At 33.0% G+C, this 19,777-nt stretch overlaps 1 protein-coding gene across 2 annotated transcripts in view; it reads left to right on the forward strand.

The window, feature by feature from the left end:
- The window catches only part of LOC119572922 (neurotrophin 1-like), a 25,367-nt gene extending 6,835 nt beyond the window's left edge, over nucleotides 1-18,532 (forward strand). Inside the window, exons 1-2 of one of the 2 annotated variants that reach the window (XM_037919878.1) lie at nucleotides 17,421-17,502; nucleotides 17,671-18,532. In XM_037919878.1, the coding sequence (XP_037775806.1) occupies nucleotides 17,485-17,502; nucleotides 17,671-18,402 (750 nt within the window). In that variant the 5' untranslated portion in view covers nucleotides 17,421-17,484 and the 3' untranslated portion in view covers nucleotides 18,403-18,532. Of the gene's footprint in view, nucleotides 1-17,420; nucleotides 17,503-17,670 lie in introns of those variants that run through there. The other variant, XM_037919879.1, reaches the window with a different exon arrangement.
- The last annotated feature ends 1,245 nt before the right edge of the window (nucleotides 18,533-19,777 follow it).

Genomic DNA, 19,777 nt, shown 5'->3' on the forward strand with positions numbered 1-19,777 from the left:
AATAAAAAATTTTTTTTTTTTAAAATAAAATAAAAATTATAATTTTTATATTTATTTTAAAATTTATTTATAAATTTTAAAAAAAATAAAACTTTTTTAAAAACAAATAACGCTTCAAATGCTATTATTTAATAGGATTTTCATTTCACACGCATATGGCACCTATAATTATTTGTCTATCTGTCAAAAAATATTGTGTATGGGCTTTGCGGGTGTTTTGTTAAAACGTGCGCTTGCGAAAAGACGGGTGGGGAGGTGTTTGTTTTGTGTGGTGGTGTGTGTGGTTTTGTGTGTGTGTGTGGGTGTGTGTGTGTGTTGTGTGTGTGGTGTGTGTGTGTTTTGTGTGTTGTGTGTTGTGTTTGCAGGTAGGTGGGTGTTGATGGTAAATAGGTTTTTATAAAAAAAGAGAGGGAAAACATACACCCACCTAATTCTTTGATATCAAACTTATAAAAAGTTTTTCTATTTCCAGGGGGCTTTGTGGTCTTTAAACATGGCATATTATTTTTTGGGTGTGGAAAAGCTGTTAATTTGATTGGGAAATAGGAATTCTTTTTTGGGTTTTTTGTGGTTAAAAAGGTTTCTTTTTTTAAAAAAGTATCCACTTTTTTTAAAAGAATTTTTTAAAATTAAATTTTTTTTTTCTTTTTTGCATCATTAGAAAGGGGGTGAGATAAAAAACAATAATTTTTAGAATATTTTTTCACATAATTACAGGTAAATGTTACACAAAGGGGTATTAAAAATTTTTTTTGGGCTTTTTCAGGGTTGTCCACTTCCTTTTCACAGGGGGCAGAGCGGAAAAGAGATGCGCCTTTTTTTACGGGGGGGGGACTTCCTGGTTTTTCACTCCCATTTTCCCCTTTTTGAAATTCGATTTTCTAGGGGCAATTAATTACAACCACCAAAAAGGGGTAAAAGGGAACAGGTGTGGTGAAAAAAGGGTTTAAATCTTTGGCGTGGTACTGGTAATCGCTTTTGTTTTACCTCGGGCGTTTTAAAGGGGGGGTGGTTACAAAAAAACGTTTTTCCAAAAACTTTTAATAAAAACCCATTTTTAAAAAAGAGAAATTTTTCGCAAACAAAGGTTACCCCAAATGGTATTATTTGGAAATGAGAAAAGGGCCAAATCTTGGAAGTTATGAATTTCCACAGGGTGTTGAAAAAAACAAGATACTGGGGGTTAAATTCTTTGAATATTAACCCCCCTTTTGGGGTTTTTTTGGGGAAAAAAAAAAACAACCCATAAGGTATAAGGGGAAAAATATTTTTTAAATTTTTTTATTTTTTTTAATTATTTTTTATATTTTTAAAACAAAAAAAAAATTTTGGGTTTTTTTTTGTTTTTTTCCCAAAAAAATTTTGGTTTTTTTTTCCTTTTTCGGGGAAAACCAATTTTTTTTTAAAAAAAATTTTTTAACCCCCAAAAAAAATTTTTTTTAAAAAGTTTTTTTTTTAAAAAATTTAAAAAAAAAAAAAATTTTTAACAATTAAAATTTTTTTTTTTTTTAAAAAAAAGGGGGGTTAAATTTTAAAAAAAAAAAAAAAAATTTTTGGGTTTAAAATTTTTTTTTAAACCCCAAAAAAAAAAAAAAAAAAAGGGGTTAAAAAATTTTTTTTTTTTTTTTTTTTGTGGGTTTTTTTTTCCCTTTTTTTTTAAAAAAAAAGGGGGGGGGGGGGGGGGGGGGGGGGGGGGGGGGGGGGGGGGGGGGGCGGAAATTTTTTTTTTTTTCCCCCCCCCCCCCCCCCCCCCGGGGGGTTTTTTTTTAAATTTTTGGGGGAAAAAAAAATGTTTTTTTTTTGGGGGGGGGGGGGGGGGGGGAAGAAAGAGGAAAAAATTTTTTTTTTTTTTAAAAAAAAAAAAATTTTTTTTTAAAAACCCCCAAAAAAAAAAAAAGGGGGGGGAAAAAAAAAAGGGGGGGGGGGGGGGGGGGAATGGAAGGGGAAAAATTTTTGGGGGTGGGGGGAAAAATTTGGGAAAAATTATTTAAAAAAAATTTTTTTAAAAAACCCTTTTTTTTTTCTTTGGGGGGAAAAATTTTTTTTTTTTAACAAAATTTAAAAAATTTTGGGGGAGGGTTTTTTTTTTTTTGGGAAAAAAAATAAAAAAAAAATTTTCCAAAGGGGGGAAATTTTCCTTTTTTTTTCCAAAAAAGACCGGGGGGGGCCCCCCCCCTTTTTTTTTTAATGGGGTTTTTTTTCCCCCGTTTTTTTGGGGGGTTTTTTTTTAAAAGGGGTTTTTTTTTCGTTTCTAAAAATTTTCCCCCCTTTTGGGGAATTTTTTTTTAAAACCCCAAACCTTTTTTCCCCCCAAAAAAATTTTTTTTTCCCCGGGGGGGGGAAAAAAACTAAACTTTATTTTTTTAAAAATTTTTTTTTAAACCCAGGGGCCCCAAACCTTTTTTTGGGAAATTATTTTCCCCCTTTTTTTTTTTTTGGGGAAAAATTTTTTGGAAAAAAAAATTTTTTCCCCTTTTTTTTAAATTTTGGGGGGATTTTTTTTTAAAAAGGGAAAAAAATTTTTTTTTAAAAAAAAGGAAAAATTTTTTTTAAAAAAAGGGGGGGTTTTTAAAAAAAAAACGGGGTTTTTTTATTTTTTTGGGGGGGGACCCCAAAAAAAAACCAAAAAAAAAAAAAAAAGGGGTTACAAATTTTTTTTTCCCAAAATCAAAAAAGGAAAAAATTTTTTTTTAAAAGTTTTTTCCCCGGGGGGGGGGAAAAAAAACTTTTTTTGGGGCCCAAAAAACCCCAAAAAAAAAAAAATTTTATTTTTAAAAAAAAAATTTTTTTTTTGGAGGGTTTTTTTTTTTTAAAATTTTTCTTCCCCTTTAAAAAAGGTTTTTTTTTTGGGGGGGGGGAAGGGGGGGGGAGGTTTGGGGGGGTTTGGGGGGGGGGGGAAAAAAAGGGGGGGGAAAAAAAAAAGGGGGGGGGGGGGGGGGGGGCCCAAAAAAAAAGGGGGGGTGGGGGAAAAAAAAAAAGTTTTTTAAAAAAAAAAAAAAAAAACTCCCCGGGGGGGGTTTTTTTTTTTTAAAAAAAAAAAAAAAAGGGGTTTTTTTTAAAAAAAAAAAAAAAAGGGGGGTTTGGGGGAAAGGGAAGGGGTGGAAAGGGGCGGCCCTTTTTTTTGGGGGGGGGAAAAAAGGGGAAAAAAATTTTTTTTTTTGGGGGGGCCCCCCCACGGGGGGGGGATTCCAAAAAAAAAAGGAAAAAATTTTAAAAAATTTTTGGAAAAAATTTTTTTGGGCCCAAAAAAAAAAAAATTTTTTTTTTTTCCAAAGGGGGTTTAAAAAAGTTAAAGGGGGGGGTTTTTTTTCCCTTTTAAAAAACAAAAAAAAAATTTTTTTAAAACCTTTATTTTTCAAAAATTTTTTAAATTTTTTTTTTTTTAAAAAAATTTAAAAAAATTTTTTTTTCCCTTAAAAATTTTTATTTTAGGGGGGGGGAAAAAAATTTTTTTTTAAAAAAAAAAAAAATTTTTTTGAAAAAGGGCCGGGGGAAAAAATTTTTTGGGGTTTTTTTAAAAACCCCCAAATTTTTTTTTTAAAGGGGGGGAAAAAAAAATTAAAATTTTTTTTTTTTTGGGAAAAAAAATTTTTTAAAAAACAAAATTTTTTTGGGGGGGTTGGGGGGGGGGAAAAATTTTGGGGGTTTTTTTGGGGGGGGGGGGGGGGGGGGGGGGGAAAAAAAAAAAAAAAAAAATTTTAAAAAAAATTTGGGGGGATTTTAAATTTTAAAAAAAAAAAAAAAATTTTTTTTTAAAAAAAAAAATTTTTTTTTTTTAAAAAAAAAAAAAAAAAAAAAAAAAAAAAAAAACAAAAAAAAAAAAAAAAAATTTTTTAAAAAAAAATTTTTTTTTTTTTTCTTTTTATTTTAAAAAATTTTAAAACCCCCCCAAAAAAAAAAAAAAACCCCCCCCCCTTTTTAAAAAAAAGGGGGGGGGGGACGGCAAAAAAAAAAATTTTTTCCCCGGGAAAAGGGGGGTTTTTTTTTAAAAATTTCCCCTTTTTTTTTTAAAAAACCCCCAAAAAAAAAAAAAAAAAAAATTTTTTTTTTTTTTTTCCCCTATTAAAAAAAAAAAAAACCCCCAAAAAAGGGGGGGGAAATAAAAAAAATTATTAAAAAAAAAAAACCCCAAAAAAATTTTTTTAAAATTTTTTCAAAATTTTAAAAATTTTTTTTTTTTTTTAAAATTTTAATTTATTTTTTTTTTTTTAAAATTAAAATTTTTTTTTAATAAATTTTTAAAAGGGGGGGTTTTTTAAAAAAAAGGGGGGGGGGGGGGGTTTTTTTTTTTTTAAAAGGGGGGGGGCCCCCAAAAATTTTTTTTTTAAAAAAACCCCCCGGGGGGGAAAAAAAAAGGGGGGGTTTTTGGGTTGGGAAAAGGAATTTTTAAAAGGGGGGGACCTTTGGGGGAAAAAAAAAAAAAAATGAAAAAAAAAAAAGGTTTTGGGGAAAATTTTTTTTTTAAAAAAAAATTGGGGGGGGGGGAAAAAAAAAAATTTTTTTTTGGGGGAAAAAAAAAAAAAATTTTTTTTTAAAAAAAAAAAAAAAAAAAAAACCCAATTTTTTTGTTTTAAAAAAAAAAATTTTTTAAAAAAAAATTTTTTTTAAAAATTTTTTTTTTTTTTTTTTTTTTTTTTTTTTTTTTTTTTTTTTTTTTTTTTTTTTTTTTTTTTTTTTTTTTTCTTTTTTTAATTTTTCCTTAATATTTAAAAATTAATTTGTTTTTTTTGGGAAAATTTTACAGTTTTTAAAATTTGGGGGTTTTGGGGGAAAAACCCAAAGGGGCTTTTGTTTCAAAAAAAAAAACCCCTTTTGAAAAAATCCCGGGAAAAAAAAACTTTTTTCAAAAAACGTTGAATAAAAGTATTTTTTTACTTCTTTGATTTTTGGGATGAAATTTTTAAATAAAATTTTCCCTGGGGGGTTTTTGAGGGGCTTGGAAACGGTTTTTTTCCGTAGTTCCCCACGGGGGGAATTTGTGGGGACAGACAAATTTTTTTGGTGTTAGTCGGGTTTTAGGCAAAAAAAAGAAACGGGGGGGAAAGTTTTTTAAATTTTGGGTTCTCGAGGGGAAAGGGGAAAAGGTTCGGGGGGTGGCCCCCAAGAAGGGGGGTTTTGTGTTTTTTGGCAGCCTTCTGGCACGGGGAAAGGGAATGATGCCATGGGGGAACTTTGGTGATTTAAGTTTTTTGGACCGATTTTTTTTTAAAAGGGGAAAAGTTTTTGGTGTTTTGGGCCCAATGACGGGCGGTTTTGGGGGGAAAAGGAAAAGGTTTTTCCCGGGGTTTTTGGTGGAAGGCTGGGGTGAGTGGAGAGGGGGGGGACTTTTTAGGTAAAAGCGGGGACCGGGGGGGGATAAGGGTTTTTTTTGGGGGCCCCCGTTGGGTTTTTTGGGGCAGACTTTTGGGCAAAAGGGGGCCGGAGTCAAGGGGAAACTTTTGGGAAAACGGGGAGATTTGGTAAAGGGTTTAGGGGTATGACTTGTTTTTTATATTATGGTGTTTCGTCTGGTAGGGAACGTAACAACACAAAAAACCACCAAATTATCGGGGTGGCCCCAGGGGAAAAGAAAAAAATAAAATAAAATATGGAAATTTTTTTAATATTTTTAAATTGTATTATAAAAATTTTGGGTTTCGTTTTTTTAGAACAAAAAAAATACAGTTTAGTAAAAAATTTAATTTATTTATTAATTTTTTAAAATAATTATATATTGCTTTCGGCAGCAAATTTTTAAAAATCCCGATCAAAAAGGTTGAAACCCCAGCTGGGCCCTTCGTTTTGACCTTTCCGGATTGTTTCCCCCACATAGGGAGAGCCGCTAATTAAAAAAAATTTCCCTTTTCATTTTTCCGCTCTTCGGGAAAGGGAGAACGGGAAAAAGTTTTTTTCCCCCCTTTTTTATTCCCAAAAGGAAAAAAAAAGAACCCCCTTAACACACCCCCAAAAGGGCAAAAAAACAAACAATTTTTAACACAAAAAATATTATTGTTTTTTTTAAAAACAAAACCCGTGTTGTAAATGTCAAAATAACCTAATGGATTTTTACAACCTTTGGGTACAAATTAAAAGTACAGGCTCATTTGGAAAAAATAAAAAGGGGGGCCCCCAGGATGGTAGATGGGGGGAAGAGAAAAACAAAAAAATATAGAAAAATCCTTATTCTGAAGGCATTTTCAGTTTATAATTAGATTTATAAATGAGTAATTTATCAAAAATTAAAATTTTCCCCATAATTAAAAACCTTCCCCGGGGCAGGGGGGGAAAAGCAGACTTTTGGGGGGAAAAAATAGTTTTCTTGGGTGGGAACTCCCCTTTCCCCTGCCCCCCCCCCCTCCCCCCCGAATTTGGGAGTCCCTGTTTATACACACACCACACACCCACACACACATGCCAACACACACAACACAACACACCCACCCCCCAACACAACACACCCCCCACAACAATAATATAAAAATATTTTTTATATAATAAATATAAATATAAATATATAAAAATTTTAATATATTATAATTTTTTTTTATAATATAATATAAAAAATTTATTTATTGTTTTTTTTTAATTTATTTTTATTATCTAATGAGAATTTTTCAATTGTTAAATGTAAATCACACACCAACATACCCCCCCCACCCCTATATATATATTTTTTTTATAATATTAATATATAATATATATATAAAATATATATATTATATTTATATATAACAAATATATATGTAAAAAAAAGTATACACACAATCATTAGACGCAAAAACGCCGGGGAGAAATTTTTCCTTAAACCCCACACCAAATTTTTTTAAATATAATTATTTTTTATATATATATATATATTAATATTATAATTAATATATTTTATTTATATATTATTAATTATATATAAAATTATAAATAATTTTAAATCTCTTGCCAAATAAACATCTATACTATATGCATTTTATATGACGAATTTAATATTTATTATATATATATATTATATATAATATATATTTTAATATATTTTTATATATATATATATTAAAATTATATTGTGGGGGTATGTGGTGCGTGTTTTTTTTAATTGTACGCGTGAAAAAACAACCACACCCACACCCCAAAAACACACACAAAACACACACCACCACCCCCCACACACACACCACCACACCAACAAAAAAATTTTATTAATTATATATTATATAATATAAATTTAATAATTAAAAATTTAATAATATTAAAATTTTAAATTTTTTAATTATAAAAATTTACTTTTAAATAAAATTTCGCTTTTCAATATTTTTCCTTTATTAAAATTTTAGGTTAATATATCCATAATATATATAAAACAAGTTTTATGGTTTTTAAATTTTTTTCATTTAGGGACTATGAATGATGTATGAATTATGAAACGTATACATTTAAGAAATGTTGTGTACAGTGTTTAATGTTACAATTTTAAATTCCATGGGGGGGAATAATATTATAATATTTATATATATATATTTATAATTTTTATTTTAAATATTTTATATAAAAAATTATAATATGTATTATATAGATATATAAATATATATATATATATATTATATAATATATTTTTTAAAAATTTTTTTTTTACCCCCCCCAAAAAGTAATATAAAGACAAATGCTGACACATGACACTTACAGATACATATATACGCACATATAATGGACACGCGCACAAACTCACACACATACACATATATATACTTTGATCACGTTTGTGTGGGCAGGTCCCATTTTAAGAAGCGGAAGGTGTGTATACCCTGACGTCCGATAATTTACTTGAGAGAAATTTAGCTAAAAAAATTTTGGGGCATGTTTTTTACGAGTTTGAATGGGCGAGCGATCAGTTTAGGGTTTTGGCAGTTAAAAGGCTAAAGGGTGCGTGTTTTTTACCAATGCCCCCAAACCTCCCAACAGAAAATTGCTGTAACTGTCCCTTTAGTGGGCCCCCAAAAAATTCGGGATGACCCAATGACCATGATAATTTTGTATGAGCTACTGAGAGTTATAAAGTGGGTCTGCGTATTGGAGAGATCAGTAAACAGACCGGAAAGTGGGGAAAAAAAAACCAGCCCCCTTTACGTTCAAGGAAAATTTAAAAAGGGAAGGAACCGCCACGGGGGTAAGCGCGGAAACATGCCGGGGGATGATTGAAACGGTCTAAACCCGGAGAGGGGAAATAGGAACAAAGCCCCAAACATTTTTAAACGGGGCGGGTGTTCAAAATTTTTTTCAAGATGGGAGGCGTGCACCATAGATATATGTATATTACACACCCAAGTCGGGGGTATAATATATTAATATATATATATATATATATTTTTAAATATATATATTATATATATATATAATTTTTATAACATATCATGCATGAACCAATAAATGTATATACATACATACATGCCATGAAAGAAAAAATATATAAAGCAATTAGGGGGGCTTTTAGTTTTTAAATATACACATATATAGCATATTATATAGATATATAGTTTAGAAAGATAGGACAGTAGATACTTTGTATATGATATTTGCCCCACACCCATTTATAGTTTAGCACAAATATATACATATATAAATACATATTATGTCCCCAAACAAATATACAGCATGCATTTTTCACCCCCACACACACAACTAATTCATATAATGCATACAGTATTTTTGTACTAATAATATATGAGAATATATTACATCGCGATCATGATATAACTGATGTGAATGAAGATCGATTTTTTTTCTGCATACTCTTCATATCCATAATTCAGCTGTTTGTCGATTGTCATATTAAAAAGATATCTGTAAACAAATGCAAGACATTTTTTTTTAAAAGGAACCCCAAAAAAAAAATTGTAATAGTCTCGCCAAATAAACAAAATAAAAGTATATTACCTATGAAATAAAGATATCATAAGGGGAAGGGAGATTGAAAAATAAAAATGTAAAAATTTATTTTCATTTTTCAAAGTGGAATTTTGAGTCTTTTGAAATCATTTTACCCTTTTGTCGGCGTTCCCACAGAAGATGATAGAGACCGATTCTTCACGTATCGAAGACATTTCATGGACGTATGCCTTGAACTTTTCCCCAGACTTTAAAATTATGTAAAAAAATTTTTGAATTATTAATTTTTATTTTCCCCCCTTATGTGGCTTGTGAGCATGTATTTCGTGATTAATGATCGATGGTGTAGGCACCCAAGAGACAAGCCAGGGCGGGAAGCTTGAAGTTCGATGGCAAAGGGGGAAAACTGATCTGGGGGGGTCGAGATAAGGAAAACGGGGGTTTTAGAGGATTTCTGCGGGGAACTTGGAGTCGTAGCAGTCAGGCACCAGAGGACAGCATCCCCGGGAAGTAAGGGGGACACTCTTCGATACGGTGTCTATTGAAAGTCTGATAATGGGCATGTATTTTTTTACAACGATACGCCATTTTCCCCAGTGTTCGGGGCACAAAGGGGGGCCTGATTAAGCGGTCTCTGATGGGCACAAGTAAGTTCCTCATCCAGGGTTTGGTCGGTCCACAGACAGTTCGGTGTTGGGGGTGGCTACGTCAGCATAGGGGGGGAAAGGGAGCTTCCGTAGTGATACCGGCGCATGTTTGATTCGTAGGGGGGGAAAAATGGTCGTTTGGGGAGGCCCCCAGATTTGGTTTGTGTTGGCAGCACATTTGGCACAGCAGGTGGTTTTTATGCTCATGGGGAAGGGGTGTGGGGTTGATAAGGGGGAGCAGGGTGGTAGGAAGGTTTTGTGGATGATTGAGGGTGTGGTGGTATGTGGGTTTGATGGGTGGTATGAAGTGCGGCTTGGTGAGGGAACTGTGATGGCTGACAGCAGGGCACCGCCGAGATGGCGACGTTGGGTCTGGTGGCCAGAACTGGACCCCCCCAAAGACAACGAAACCTGCAAATAGAATATGGTAAAATAGTAATGTACCTGTATCCTTTATATACATGGTATTTCGTGTGTACACGTATCAACACATCCATGCCTACACCCATGTGTGCGCACACACACACACATATATTGATATTATTTTATATATAATACTATATAATATATATATATTATATATATATAAAATATATAATATATATGTGTGTTGTTGTGTGTGTGTGTTTTGTTGGTGGTTTTGGTGGTGTGGTGTGTTTGGCATGATCTATAAATTTAATCAGAACATTATGAACTCCCCAAGTATCGAAAAAGCAAAGTTTGTACTTCAGCTTCGGTGCCCGAACGTAGCGACCGTGATGATGCGCTGTCTTTATATAGAGAGCAGTATCCCCCCTCCCCCGGCCACTACTCCCCCCACTTCATAACCGTAACGGTGAAAGTAATTTTAATTGAATCATAGATCATGTAAGCTTATCTCCGTGATTGTAGTTTGTTTTACACTAGATATATTATTCCTATCTTAGCAAAGCACTCACAAAAATTGATGTGGAATAAAAACAATTTGAAAAAGTATCATTTTTGTAAGGAAATAAATAGTGAAAAATATCTTAGGGCCAACTAGCCCTGTCGCAGAAAAAATAAAACGTTTTTTCATGCCCCAGTGTTTTGGGTTTCGAGATCTTATTTTTTATTGATTACTCTCCTATGGGGTGTCTTGTGAGATATTTGAAAAAAACCCTTTCGCATTGTGAAATTATTCGTTCCCATTCATTTTTTTTTTTTACCAACCTTGGCCCCTTTAAAAAATGTTTGCGTTCCCCCCCCAAAAAACCCTATTTCACCCGCCGAACCCCGTTTAAATTATATTTTAAATTTTAATAATAAAAATATATAAAAATATTAATATTAAAAAAACCAATGTTACCCCAAAATATATTAATTAAAATTAAATATTATTATCATATAATTATATACCCAATTATATATATATAAAGCATAGTAATATTTTAAAAATATTTCCCCTTTATATATGTTGTTTGTTGTTGTTTTGTTTGGTTTTTTTGGTTTTCAGGGGGTGGATTTATTGAAACAATAATATTTCTTTTTGTTAATATGTGGTGTGTTTTATTTTTTTTTTTTAAATTTTTTATATAAATTTATTAAATAATATATAATTTTTTTATTTTAATATTTTCTTTTTTTTTTTTATATATATATATAATATATATATTTACCCCATATATACACGCCCCCGATAAAAAAAAAAGAGGCACGAACTCCTTAATTCTCCCCCCCCCCCCCCGAAGTCCACGAGAGAGCACAAATAGAATTTCCACTGAAAACAGGACCAAAGTCCAGGACAGAAGTCCTTACCAAAGAGGTTTTTCCTTCCCGGTTACTTCAACGCCATCCAAGTAGTGAGACTTGGTCAAAATCGCGTATAGTGGTGATAAAACAAAAAAATAGATACTTACCCTTTTGTTTTTAAAACTAGGGAAAAGGGGTGAACAAACCCCCCCCACCCAAAAAATGTAAAAAACTAAATTTTAAAAGGAAAAATTTCTAGAGGGCCTCCAAACTATTGCAAACCCCCAAAGAAAAAAGATTGCGGTCGCCCATACCTCCCCAGATCCGTTCCCCTTCGAAAATATCTTTACAGTAAATAAAATTTATACTAGGACATTTAAATCCATTAACACACCAACGCGGCCCGAATGCTGAGAACCAACAGAGTGTCTCCATATGATTTATCTTTCATTTTTATAGAAAAAGGGTTGACTTCACCGCCGAAAAAATCAATTTGGGTTTTTTTAGGGGGGAAAAGTTTTTGGGGTGTATTTAAGTAGTGTCAAGACTTGGAAGTAATATGCGCAAAGTAAGGAAAGCTGAACAATTATTCATTTAATCTATTAGCTGTGATCAAATTTTAAAAATAATCAGTTTTATAGTTTAACCCCTTTCCCCGGTGGGGTTGAAACAGCCATTCTTTTTTTGGGAAAATACGAATTGCTCCCTAATATAGTACGCTATAGTCGCACAGTTCGAAGGCACCCAGAGCCGCAGGCAAGGATAATTTAGATACTGGTGAGTTCATTTAGTTTTTGGTTTTTAAATTTTACAATAAAAAAAAAGTTTTTTTAGGCAGCAGAAAAATTTTTATATTTTTCATCATCATCATTATCACTTTAAAAAAGAAAACTCCCTAGGAAAATTATCAGTTACGAATAATGATTCTATACCTATATGAAGTTTTCAGAATATTAATCAAGAACGTATGCAATAAACCGTTTTATAACTTAAAAAAACACAAACACACACACACACTTACACTTTTCCCCTTTCCACCATACGCCCCCCGCAACACACATTTTTAAATTTAAAGATAAAAAAAGAGTGATAAGGAAAAAATAAGAAAGGTTAATATCAAAAATGTAAATTTAAAAAATAAATTGTAGTGGGAGTAATGGGGCGAAGGGGATTAAACACAAATTTTAATGATTTCTATAACAAAAAAAAAATAATAAAAAATAATAGAACTTATTATTTTGCTTTTGCGAAATTATTACTATTATTATTATTATTATTATTATTATCATTTATTATTATTATCATTATTATTATATCAATAGGATATGATGTATGGCAATCAAGACGTTAATGTTGAAAGTTATCATTCTCGGTATGATTTTTTTATTGTCTTTAAGAACAGCTACTGTAATTTGTGAATATAATATATGATATGGTAATAGCTGAAGAATGCATAAAGATTTCGAAACGGGAATAGAAGACATTACAATGGTTTAGTCACACATACAGTAGAAAAGTATGAAGCCCCGATTTTACAAAAAAAAAAAAATTTTAGTGATCCAGGAAAAAATATTATTACATTTACATACCCACACACATACACATTTATATATTCATATATATATGTGTGTGTAGGTATATATGTAAATTTTCTTTTTTATAAATTTATACCTACTCACCGCCCCCCCCACACACACACACACCCACACAACACCACACACACAACACACACCACAAACACACCCACCACACACACACACACACACACATACACACACCAGATATTTATATGTGTATATATATGTATATATACTACATAATTATGTGTATATATATACATGCGTCTACTTATATATACACATTTATTTGTATATATACATGAATATATATACCACATAATTATGTGTATATACATGAATATATATCCACTAAATTTTTGTGTTATTTTAAATTTAGGGGCCCCGGTGGCCGAATGGTTAGGGTTTGGACCAAGACGTCACGACGAAAAACTGAGTTAGAGGGTTCGAGTCCCCGGCGGGCGTTTTTTCCCTTGGGGGAAGGAAACTACTCGATTCCGGCCCAGCCACGGGGGCCAAGCCAGCTCAAAGTCAGTGCGGGTAAAAGAGTGGGCCGAAAAAAAACACCGGGGGGAAGGCAATGGCAAAAAACCGTTCTAAATTGCTAAGAAAAAAAAAAATCTTTGGGAACCCATGATCCCAAGCCCCCCCGGTGGCCCAATGGTTAGAGCGTCCGTCAAGACGTCACGACGGCAATCTGAATTCGAGGGTTCGAGTACCGACCCGCCCCGTTGTTCCCGGGCAAAGGAACTTTACCTTGATTGGTACCACCACTGGGTGGCCAAGCCAGCCCAAGTAAAATGTGGTCCCTAGCCGGATAAAATAGAGAGAAAGATTACCCCAAAAGGGACCACCGGACTTTTCCGGGGGAAAGGAAACTGGGGGACCCTACACGTAACAACCCAAGAGCACAAACATGAAAAAATACAAAAAAAGATCATGCTTGACCACGGCGGCTCAGACTGAACCCAACGTTAAAAGAAGAAAAAATATAACTTTTTATATATATTTTTATTTTATTAATTTAAAAGATATATATATATATATATATATATATAATATATATATAATTATATATAATCAACACCCGATTTTTTTGTGTATACATGACACACAATATAATAACAACAAGACGGGATGCAATTTTTGTATTACGCTGGTATAATATGATAAATATAATATATATGTAATATGTATAATATGCATAATATTACAACTATAACATAAATTTTTTAAATCATGTACACATACATACACATTTTTTTTAATAAATTATATATAATAATATAAAAAATATATATATTTAAATATAATTTTAAAAAAAATAATACATACAAAAATAAATATATATAATATATTTATATTATATTTTAATGTAACAGTATATATATAGATTGTTTTTTAAATATAATTTATATATATATATATATATATATATATATATATATATAATATTAATATAATATATATTATATATATGGTAAATATAGATATACATATTTATGTGTCTATATATTATATATATAAATACTATATATATATATATAATTAAATATATGTGTTGGTGTGGTGTGTGTGGTGTGTGTGTGTGTGTGGGGTTTTGGGGTGTGTGGTGGTAGCATAACAACATACAGTTTTGCTGATTTACACTACACCCCTATTTTGCCCCCAGAGACCCCTTACATCAGGCCCCTTCGTTTTCCCGAACCCGGGTAAATGGCGTGTCATTGTAAACAATACGAGCCCAAATACAGACTTCACTCAGATTATATGTATCGAAGGGTGTCTCACCCTTTCCCCGATGGGAGTTTTGGTGCCTGAAGCTACGAGTCCAAGTGTCTGAGAATCCACTACCATCCTTCCTTTCCTACGACCCCCTATGATCAGTACTTCCCTTTGCCATCGAGACATTCAAGCTTCCCGCCAGCTGTGCTGGGGTGCCCCACACCATGACATTAAAATCAAACACAGATCTCAAGCCACAGAAGCTACAAAAACAGAAGTTCAAGGCATGTCGTCCCTGGAAAGTCTTCGAGTACGTGAAGAATGCTGACTTAGTCCCTTTCGTGGTAACGCCGAAAGAAGAAAACTTTTCTCAAAGACATCAAATCCCCCGTGAAACATGAAAATAAAAAAATTTTTCTGTTTTAGATTTCAATCTCCTTTCCATAATATCTTTGAATTCATGGGGTACGTAATACTTAACATTTGTCTAGTTTGGCTTAGGCTTTTGCAATCGTTTATTTAGGATTCATTAAAATGCTTTTTTGTATTTGTTTACAGATATCTTTTTAATATGATTATCTATAAGCAGCTGAATTACGCATATGAACAGTAAGCAGAAAAAAATCGATCTTCATTCACATCAGTTATATCATGATTCCGATGGAAGATATTCTCATATGTATATAGATTTTGCATATGTGTGTGTGTGTGCATAGCTATACATATATATATGTGTGTGCGTGTGTGCGTTTGTGCGTATGTACATAGATATGCTTTTATATATGTATATATATGTATTGTGTATACAGATATGCACATATACATGTGTGTCCGCATATAATATTCTGACATAGATCTGCTAATGTGTGAATATTTAAAACTGTTACAAAATAGCATAATCAAATATATTTAAAAAAATTTTATATTATAAAATATTATTTTTAAAATAATTAAATAATAAAATATATTATATATAAAAAATATATATATGTATATTTATATTTTTAAAAATTATAATATTTTATATAATTTTAAATTTTTTGGGTGTGTGTTTGTGTGTGTGTGTGTGGTGTTGTGTGTGTGTGTGGTATGTATATAATTATTTATATATCTTATATATATTTTTGTATATATAAACATACCCACGCGCGCGTGTATATATATACATATATGCTATGGTGCACGCCTTCACCGTCTTGGAAAAGAGTGTGAACATCCGCTAATTAAATGCGTTAACCAACCCTGGCTGACAAGGTTGGTTAACACTCCATCTGCCGGCTTCGGACCATTACAATACCCTTGGGGTGTTTCCGCCCCCTTACCCCCTGGCGGTCCCTTCCCCCCAAAATTTTCCCTTTAATGTAAGGTGGCTGGCGTTTTACACATTTCGGGCCGTTTTTCTGATCTCCCAATACGTGACCACCTTATGGCACTTTAGTAGCCATACAAAAAATTTCGGGTCATTGCTCATCCCCGAATTGATGGGCATAAAGGGGGCGAGTTACAGCAGATACGTTTGGGAGGGTTGGGTGCACGTGGTAAGCACACGCGACCATGAGCCTCCCAAGCTGCCAGGCCCTAAACTGATCGCTCTGTCATTCAAGCTCATAGCCTGCCAAGGTCTTCAGCTCATTTCTCTCAGGTAAATTATCGGCGGTCAAAATATGCCGCTATGTTCGCTCACACGAACTTGATCAAAGTGTGTGTATGTGTTTGTGCGCGTATCCTTATATGTGCGTTTATATGTATCTGTATGTGTCATATGTCGGCGTTTGTTTTATATATACTATATATATTTGTTGGTACATATATTACCATATATACATATGAATATATATATATATATATATATATATATATATATATATATATATATATATATATATATATATATATATATATATATATATATACTGTACACAGATATGTATATAAATGTGTACGTACATAATACATACATACATTCATAGATCCATAGACTGATAAATAGTATACATCAGTGAAAATCCATATCATTGTTTAAATATATATATATATATATATATATATATATATATATATATATATATATATATATATATATATATGTGTGTGTGTGTGTGTGTGTGTGTGTGTGTGTGTGTGTGTGTGTGTGTGTGTGTGTGTGTGTGTGTGTGTGTGTATGAATACATATACATACACATATTACACTTATATATATTCTTATATATATATATATATATATATATATATATATATATATATATATATATATATATGTGTGTGTGTGTGTGTATATATACAGGGGTGTCAATTCGGTGAGGGGTAGAGGGTAGGAGGGGCAGTTGCCTACCCAAGACTTATTTGCCCCCTTCAAATTCTCGCTTGGCCTCCTCCCCCCGGAAGGACGTAATTATAATAAAGCAATTTTGATAAATTACACCGTTATGAGTCTAATTATAACGTGAAAATGTCTTCAAAATGAGGAAGTTTTCTCATTTTTTGTTTACGTCGCTCATCTACCATCCCTAGCCACTCATTATGTATATATAGATTATGCATGTGATGTATACATATATATATATATATATATATATATATATATATATATATATATATATATATATATATACACTATTTAAAAATTCATGAATGTATCCATACAAACATCCACAGCCACACCTGTCTACACACACGTATGTGTGTTTATATATATATGCATATATATGTAAATATTTGTCTTTGTGCCTTTGCGAATGTGATTAGATGTGTCTTGTTCACTTCTCTCTTTCCAGAAGAGAGTGGGAGGAATGTAGAATTTAGTTTGCGTGTCTGTGTTAATGGGGAAATAATGGCAACAGAGTCAGGAAACAATGCACTTTCAAACTTTTCTAACCTTGAAGTTACGCATCTTCGTAGTGCGTGGGCGTGGCCAAACATTACCTGGAGTATATAGGCTCGATAATCCGAATGCACCGAGAACTGAGAGTGCAGACATGGCTTTACGATACTTGGTGAGTTTATATTATGATATAAGATACATTTACAGATACACTAATATACATATACATTCACACACGGATATTGGTGTGGGTGTGTTGTTACGTGCGCAGGCGAATCATCATGTATATAATGGATACAAGTTCATCAATATGAAAAAAAAAAAACATTTTATGTTTCAGGTTTCGTTGTCTTTGGCGGTCGCAGTTCTGGCCGACCAGACCTCACACGTCAGCATTAGTCTTGGTGGTGCTCCTGCCGTCAGCCATCACAGCTCTCACCACGCACGGACTTCATACCACCATCAACCTACATACCACACACAGCCCTCATACCATCCACAACCTTCCTACCACCCTGCTCCCGCTTATCACCCACAGCCTTCCTATGAGCATGAACACGAGCCTGCTGTGCCAGAATGTGCTGCCAACACAACCAAATCATGGTGCCTCCAAGACGACCACTATCCCACCTACGAGATCAAACATGCAGCCGAGTATCACTATGAGAAGCTCCTCTCCCTCTATGCTGACGTAGCCGACCTCAACACTGAGCAGTCTGTGGACCGGCCAAACATCCTGGATGAGGAAACTTACTTGTGCCCATCAGAGACCGCTTACATCAGGCCCCTTCGCGCCCAGAACACCGAGGGAAAATGGCGTGTCGTTGTAAACAATATCGATGCCCATTATCAGACTCTCACTCAGACTACACGCATCGAAGAGTGTCTCACTTCCGGCGATGCATGTCCTCTGGTGCCTGACTGCTACGAGTCCAAGTGTCTGCAGAAGTCCATCTACCACCGCTTCCTTGTCTACGACCCCTATGATCAGTACTTCCCCTTCGCCATCGAGACATTCAAGCTTCCCGCCAGCTGTGCTTGTCTCTTGGGTGCCTACACCATCGATCATTAATCAACAAACACATGATTTCAAGCCACACAAGGGTCATCTTCCTGCGGTAACATCGATAGAAATGATAACTGATTTCAAATGCCATGAAAATCCCCTCTCTTGTGAAACATGAAAATAAATATTTTACGTATTTTAGATTTCAATCTCCCTTCCGATATGCATATCAAGAGGTACAATTTTAATTTCGTTTGACTACGTTTTGATTTCGAAGGATTTTGCAATGGGGGTTTATTTGGAATTCCTTTAAAGCTTTCTTGCATTTTTTTCAAATATCATTTTAATCTGATCTCCAAACAACAGCTGAATTAAGTATATAAGGAGTAAGCAGAAAAAAAATCGATATTAATTTTCATCAACCATAAGATTGTGATGAAAGACATTCTCATATATATGTATATATTATGTACATCTATATATTCATATAAATATATATAGATATTTACATATTGTGTACATAGATATCCATATATATATATATATAGATAGATAGATAGATAGATAGATAGATAGATAGATAGATAGATAGATAGATATATGCATGTACGTTTATGTAAATATAAATATACAATATATACATATACACATTTGTATTTATATATGTATTTTCTACTCATATATACACACACCTTGGTCGGTCGCCTGTGCTTTGGTGCACGCCCTCTCCGTCTTGCAGAATACTGTGAACATTCACTGATTCAAAGGGTTTAAGGCTTTGTTCCTTACTTTCCCTGGTTGTCAAAGTTGGTTAACACTCCAACTGCCGTCTTCAGAATATTACAATTATTCTAATGGGCACCATGGGCTTGGGGCAATCGCCGCTTACCCTGTGGCGGTTCCATTCCCCTTGAACTTGGCGATGAGGTGGATGACTTTTTCCTCAATCACTCCGGTCCGTTTACTCATTCTTCCAATACATAGACCCACTCAATAGCTCACAAAATTATCGTGGAAAGCGTTTATCCTGAATTTCTTAACCACTAAAGGGACGCGTTACAACATGGAATTGGGGGAGGAGGTTGGGTGCATGTGGTAAGCACAAGCGACCTTCCCAGGCAGCAAGACCCAAAACTGATCGCTCTGTCATTCACGTTCGTAGCCTGCCAAGGTTCCCAGCTCATTTCTCTCAGGTAAATTATCGGATTTCAGAGTATGCACATCTTCCGCCGCTTTAAATGGTACCTGCTCACACGTATTGGATCAAAGTATATATATGTGTGTGTGTGTGTGTGCGCGTGTGTGTAAATGTATGTGTTTGTACGAGTGTGTCTATGTATATATATATATATATATATATATATATATATATATATATATATATATATATATTATATATATGTATATATATTATATATATAATATATATATATATATATAT

Source organism: Penaeus monodon, chromosome 5, assembly GCF_015228065.2.
Source record: "Penaeus monodon isolate SGIC_2016 chromosome 5, NSTDA_Pmon_1, whole genome shotgun sequence".
Taxonomy (NCBI): Eukaryota; Metazoa; Arthropoda; class Malacostraca; order Decapoda; family Penaeidae; genus Penaeus; species Penaeus monodon.